The sequence below is a fragment of the Callorhinchus milii genome, unplaced genomic scaffold, assembly GCF_018977255.1.
Source record: "Callorhinchus milii isolate IMCB2004 unplaced genomic scaffold, IMCB_Cmil_1.0 Scaffold17, whole genome shotgun sequence".
NCBI lineage: Eukaryota > Metazoa > Chordata > Chondrichthyes > Chimaeriformes > Callorhinchidae > Callorhinchus > Callorhinchus milii.
In genome coordinates this window covers 8,955,570-8,962,654 of record NW_024704758.1, presented here as the reverse complement: position 1 = coordinate 8,962,654, position 7,085 = coordinate 8,955,570, and the positions used below count along the sequence as shown (strand labels likewise).

Here is a 7,085-nt window from a genome sequence, read left to right as displayed (position 1 = left end):
AAATTTCAGAAAGTTCAGTTATGTGCCCTATTTATCCGTGGAACAATCTAGCAGATTTGCTGTTCAACCATCCAGTTTTCTTGCTCAAGAACATGGTGGCAGTTATGTTTGTGGTTGTTTTTAAAGCTTTTAGTGGGGACATTACATTGAACCTTCTTCTTGCTCCGGTCTCCAAAGTAAATCATCATTTCCTAAATTCCAGGGATCAACTCAGTCAGCAGACACTGACCTGGTGGGTCCAGGTTTAATAACTAATAGAAATTAGTTTGTTTCAGTTCAACTATTCTGCATAAGGCTCTGGGTGCATCACAGTATCTACCTTTGATGATTCTGGACCCTGGTTCACACCCAGTTCAAATTCTCACGTAAATCAAAGATTTGAGTTATGTGCCTCTGGTGTAAGAGCAAAAGTTAGTTACAGATTTGATCTCTGGTTTGTGGCTGATCTTAGCTGAGGCAGCAACACAGATTGTTTCAGATAGCTAAAGGATTCTTTGCAACAGTCATTGCTTTCATCTTCTTTTCCAATTTAATCTACAAAAATCTACCCATCATCTAGCTCTGCACTAAATACTGAAGTCAAATCCATATTAAACAGGTAAAAACAGGCCACATGTAAAATTATTTAAATCTTCTCCAATCTGTTCACTCATGTAGTTCCTGGGAAATAAATACAGAACTGTTGAAGACGACATTTATGACTAATTAGTTAATTCCAGATCCACAACTTCAAACCACCCAATTATTCCCCACCTTGCACTAGTTATATAGGATTTCTGATCCAGGAATGTTCAAAAGATTTTTTATTACTGTTCTTTAAAGAAAAGCAGCTGCCTGTGGAGGTGATTCTTCACTGGGCAAGAAACATCAATTTGCGAACGTTAGCATACAATGGGAGTCTCTCCCATTGTAAATTCAGATTCCGATAGTCCTCCACTCGAGTCAGTAAATTTAGTGACCAGCAGTAAATAAGTTTGCACATCAAGGTCAGTAAATGTACCTACAGTCCAGGAATTGCCCCTGAATGTTTTATTCTGCATATGATTTGTGAAAATGGTGAGTTTGCGATTTGTGTTGTTTGTGAATGTTGTTTGGACAAAACCATTTTATCCATTTCATTATTCAGTTGCAGAATGCATATCTAACTAACAAGTACTGCAAATCAGTTGTTTAGCTGCAGATGACAGCAACCCTTATCCAGTATTTTCTGGAAAACGACCAGTGTATTGATCTGAACTCAGCTGCAAACAGTGCATTCCAAAAGCTATTCTGGGAGAGTGCAGAACCGGGGAGAATAACACAGAGTAGCTTCAGGCCATCAGTAAAATGGTGTAAAGTTAAAGAACTCAGCGAAATTCGGCGATTCAATTTTTGTAAAACATTTTATTTAGATTTTCTTGTTACATCAGTGTGAGTTTAATTTTGGGGGGATTTTTTCATGTATATAAAAAGAATCACGATATGCAGTCACTGCAACAAAGGAGGGTCTGTTCCACTTCCTGGGACCAGCTGGATCGAAGAGGCTACAGGAATCCAAGAATTCTTATTGTTGTTTGTTTAGGGTTACGGTCTAAAATATTTCACAGTTGCATAAAAATCCCTTCCATTCGAAATGCGGGTGGGCGAGGCGGTTCAGTTTAAATCACTTCTTGTGCAGTCATCTGAGGCATGGCTACAATCTTTTTATTCATACCTCTGGGTCTCATCAGTCCCCGGCCTGAAAAACAATAGAAACAAAATTGAAATTAATTTACCTTCCCCTTACGGCTGAACAGGAGAGCACAAACGCCTCACAGGGTGAGACACAACTCACCCAGAATACAATGAGGGCAGAATTTTGTTTCTTCATGAAAGAAAAAGAATTGCCATGAACACAAACCTGCCTGTGTAGGTAGGCAACTAAATGTATTGATACAAAAAGGAAATTAGCGATCTTTTAACTAATGTAATAAATAGTAGTGGATGAATTAGGGCCATGATATCAATTTAAATCACAGAAGACATTCATTACCATACTTTGGTATTAAGACCTTCACAAGGACAGAAAGATAACGCTTCAAGCATTAAAGGCTCCCTATAATACATAGTTTCAGTCCCGTTCAGTACCTCAAAGTGGAACACATAGTGCATACAGATTAGGAAGGTGCCAGTCAGGTTTGGTCCATGGATTGTGTTGACAATCTCAGCATTTCTGGGTTAACAATCAATCAGGGTTGCTGCTCCTGATCACTGTTTTGTGGATGCTGTTAGAAAGCGTTGCAAACATGAGGCAAGGACCGTGTATTGGTGTTAAATTGATGTTATTAACCCAGAGTGTTCAGTGAACTTGGTCTTTCAACACTGCATCTTAATTTACTCCATTCACATGACCAGCTGAGGGACTGCTCCCATCTTGATTCCCCCATTGATGTCATCAGAACTCACCATTTTTGAATCAGTGTGGTGAAATAATAAATACTTGGATTTGATATAATGGCTTATCACATTGAACGTCCCAAAATGCTTCACAGAATGTGTTACTTTGAAGTATAGTGATGGTTATGTTGACAAACACAGTAGCTAACCTGTAACCAGCTACAACCCACATTATTAATTCCTTTAGTGAATTTGAATGGGAGAGGGATACTGGGCAAAACACAAAGGCAGCAGTGAAACGCAAAAGCATTTTAAAATAAAATAAAAATATATTACTCAGTATTTGTTTTGGCACACCTCATTTACAATAATGAGCTTCTTCACAAAGTATAATGAAGCCGTATTAAGTTCTGGTTTCCGAAAATACGACAGGATAAATTGTACTCTGCAACAGTTTCCAAATTGGGATGCACTTGTAAAAAGCAATCATAATTCTAACAAACACAGACCCAGCTCTTAGCTCAAGATAAAATACCACTGCAAGACCAAGTATTAAAATTGGGGAGTGGGAAGGAGAAAAATAAAGCCACGAAAATTGTGCAGCATTCTTGTCTATATGTAGATTTCAGACTGGCTATCTGGAGCTCGATAAGGATCGGTACATAGTGCACATGGACTGAAGTCTTCAGCCGAGATCAACTTACAAATTGGCCTACCTCCAACTCACTGAAAATAGACCAAGCCATTCATGTGAAACCACCATTCCAGACAAATGGCGCTGGTTGTGGATGGAACAATATCAAAGAAAGATGGTCGAGAAACAAAACCAAATGAGCAGCAGTGGTCTTGAACCAGCTTTGTAACAAAAGTGCTACCCATCACAGAGCAGGTTTCAATAGGAATTAGGTTGCCTTAAGGTCCCAATGAGAACGCAAATGCTGCTCGTCATTTTTATGCAAGGATGCGACTTCTCACGTGCGTGTAAACATGTATATATATCGTCAAGTGGCCTGCATAAGCGTTTTTACTAATTGGCTACTTTTATGGAAACTTGGTTGAAAAAAAAACTTCCAACAAAAAAATAACTGTTGAAACATGCAACATGTCATTAGTATACGATTATCTACTGTGTTCTTATTAATGCGACACCCATTATTGTTAAATGGAGTCAATTTGTTCAATTTCATGGCAGCTTTCCAAGTTACAAAAAGGGGTAAGTAGCAACTTAAACTATACAACCAGCTGAGTCCCATGGGAACAATACTGTATCTACAGCATGATTCTGATTCCATCTTCATTAGATGGGGCAGAAATTCAACTTATTAAGACCGAGCAAAGTGAGCTAGTTGGCTGCTAGCCTGAACACATCAATTCACATGAGCTGGAGACGAGTGTGAAATGAGTCCAGCATAAGAATGGACCAAACAGCCTGCAGTCAGCAATATCCCTACTCTTGCAGCTTATTTGTTTTGCTCACTTACAATGTGATGAATGGCAAGAAACTGCCCAAGTGACTGAAGGAAGCCAAGCAGAGGCAGACCACAGGGAACAAATACACAAAGTGATTGTAACAACAGAGCACTTTCTGATGGCTCTCTGTGCATGCCATTGCCATAAAAGGGTACATTCAATAATTTATTCCAGTCCCAGTTAAACTTCTGAGTAGAGTGGCGGGTACAAGCCCATGTAACTTTTTTGTGTGAAAGTGGAGATAATTGCAATGCTGACACCTCACAAATTTGACTTGCTGGTTGCTGGGAGCAGTTGGAAAAATTGCACTGGGCAGTGGTGCAAACAAGCAAATCTCAAATTTCCCACAGGCCTAAGTAAAGGGCTTTCACTGGCAAACCTCTCTCGGAGGGATGGACCGTCAAGTAGTTTTTGTCCAAAAATAAAGCCATACATTTTTTTACATGGCCTGAAGGAGTGCATTTACTTTTCATTAAATGTTACTTTAAAAGACTGGGGTAATTCTTTTATATCATTTCAGGGAAAGTATTTAACAGAAATCTAGAAACTTGGGTAGGAAAGTAATACTTGTAAAAGACCCTGTTCCGTTGCCAGGGTGATGATGCAAAACAAGGCTATTCCATGCTAATTAAGCTATAAAGATGCACTTTTTGAGCTTGCTTGGGCTGTTAAATTGTGCTGAATTGGCAGTATGCCAGTTTGATTCAATTTGACCATTCCTGTAGCCAAAAATGAAGTTGTTGCTATATTTCATTGATCTATTTGTTCAACGTAGATAAAATACAGATGTTCTCTCTTACAGGCACAAGTCCCTTCAGACTTTCCCAACTGTGAATAAATGTCCCTCAAATTACCAATTCATTTGAAATTTCTGATGTTTCCTAAGGATTTGACAAAATGAGTCCAAGTTTCTCAACTTTTGGGGAATAATTTTAAAGTGAGAATTTTCCTTTTTTAATTAAAAAAGGCCATAAAATAATTAGTTACCATACAATAAGCAGCCACTGCTTGAATTCTTAACATTACTGAAAATCAGGACTCCAAACCACCAAATAAAACAATTATTTCGCAGTTACAGAGACTTCTGTTGTGGGCAATTCAGCTACTAATCAACTGGAAATAGCTGAGTTATTTACTCCAAATGGATGGCTAAGCAACAGCTCGCAACTAATCTGTTCAGGGGTTGCTTGGTACAGGGAAGCAGAAGATTCCTATCAGGCTACGGTAAACAGCGAGTGCAGACACCCAGCAGATTTCAGCTGTCAAATGGGTTACATCAGGCAGGTCACTGAATACGCTGTGGTGCAGGAACATACTTGGGACAGCTCTTTCTACAGACCCTGTCCAGTGTCATCGGGGGGTGAAAAGATCAACAGTTTATTTTTGCTCTCATTGTGTTCATTTTGAAGCAAAATAAATCTAATTTATGCTAATTCCCAGTCTTGTGGCTACAGTGGCGTTGTGAGATTGTCAGGAGATTGATGAAATCAACTCCATTTCACAGAAGGTTGGGTTTATTTTATGTTGGCAGTGACGGTGGTGGGGGGGCGCTGTGGGAGAGTCTGGAATAGGATTGACCGATCTCCCCAAACAAGTAGGAACATAGGAACAGGCGTAGGTCATTCTGCCCTTCGATCCTGTTCCGCCATTCTATTAGATCATGGTTGATCTGTATCACAACGTCCAATACCCGTTCTGACCCATATCCCGTACTGAAGTGGACCACAAAACAAGGAAGAGGAAATCATACAACTTCAGTGGTAGAATCTCCTTAGCATGCTCTCAAAAACCAGAACTGGATGGATTTTCAAGCAAAGTGTGTATGGGTGTGTCGGCTTCCTAACCGACCAAAAACAAAGTAGGAAATCTGCAGTGCAGTTAAATGCAATGCTGCAAACCTCGGGAGTGAATAGGTCACAAGTGTTGCTCATAGAAACCATTTTTTGATTGTGGCTGAACCGCATTAAAATATTACAATGTTATATTATATTAAAATATTATAGTTTCCAAGCTTTAAAAGTTTGTCAATTTCAAAATGTTCAAAAGTTCCAACTTCAAAAATGCTGCAAAAGCGGAATACAAATCACTTTGTGTCTGACATTACTGTACAGAACCAGTCTTTCTTTTCAGGGTAGTTCTTTCCTGGCAAGTAAACACCATTCTTTTGTTCAAAAAATATATAGCTCCTTTCTCGCTACCTGTAACACTCCCATCTATGCACAACTGAAAGCTGCCAGGAATATAATGCTCCAATTGCACATTACAATTCACTCCAAAGACGACGGGGTGGGGGAATTTAATTATTTTGTAATGCAATACAGAACAAGATATAATACCATTAATGTGGAACACTAAGAAATTATCATCAACTCAGTTCAAGAGGTTCCAAAACTACATTTACAGGATTATTAAATTCAACCCAACAAATTAATAATGATACTTGCATTTGATATAGTGCCTTATCACGCCTGAGACATCTCAAAAAGCGCTTCACAGAATGTACTGTAAAGTGAATTGACTGTATATTTTGTGGGGGAAACTCGGTAGCCAATTGCGCACAGCAGTCTCCCACAAGCAGTCGTGGATTGAATGACCAAATCTTATTTTTTATTTATTTTTGAAGGGATTATTAACCCCAGAAAAAAACAATCCGCCAATTGACCAACCACCGGGTTCCTACTTACTGCTAGGTAAACAGATGTATGTGGGGTAAGGAAACGTGTCCTCATTTCACCCTGCATAGGCATCAAACCCAGGTCCTCTCGTTTGTGAGGCGAGTGCTCCAACCACTGAGCTACAGGACTCCCCGTGATTCCAGAAAAACAGCATTTGAAAAAACACTCATCATCCATAACCTAATGGGCCACTTTGTACACAATGCTCAACCAATTCAACAACCACACTTTACAGAACAGTTACCTTAATCCCAAATATCCAACATAAAACTCACTCATTCAGTTCAAAGACTTCACTAAATAATGCACTATAGACATCAGCACCACAATGAACAGCATCTTTAAGGAACATTAGGGTCGTCCTCTAAAGCACAAAATATTTCCAGGCAAGTTATAGACTGTACTTTCAATTCAACCTTGTTGCACACCAGTTAAAAGGCACGTCTACCTTTGTACAATATTGCTTTAAACTCACAATTCAAGTTCAATGATGGTGTAGCTTTTATTTAAGCAGAGCTGATATTCACGCCAGGAGACAGCACTGGCAGCTCCCCAGATTACATTATGATCCATAATGTAAACAAA

At 39.2% G+C, this 7,085-nt stretch overlaps 1 protein-coding gene across 3 annotated transcripts in view; it reads right to left on the bottom strand.

Moving 5' to 3' along the window:
- Positions 1 to 1,363: 1,363 nt before the first annotated feature.
- caprin1b (cell cycle associated protein 1b) overlaps positions 1,364 to 7,085 on the bottom strand; it is a 38,600-nt gene continuing 32,878 nt past the window's right edge. For all 3 annotated transcript variants that reach the window (XM_007887624.2, XM_042341308.1, XM_042341310.1), the window contains one exon: positions 1,364 to 1,717. In XM_007887624.2, coding sequence (XP_007885815.2) covers positions 1,638 to 1,717 — 80 coding nt within the window. In that variant the 3' untranslated portion in view covers positions 1,364 to 1,637. The remainder of the gene's footprint in view (positions 1,718 to 7,085) is intronic.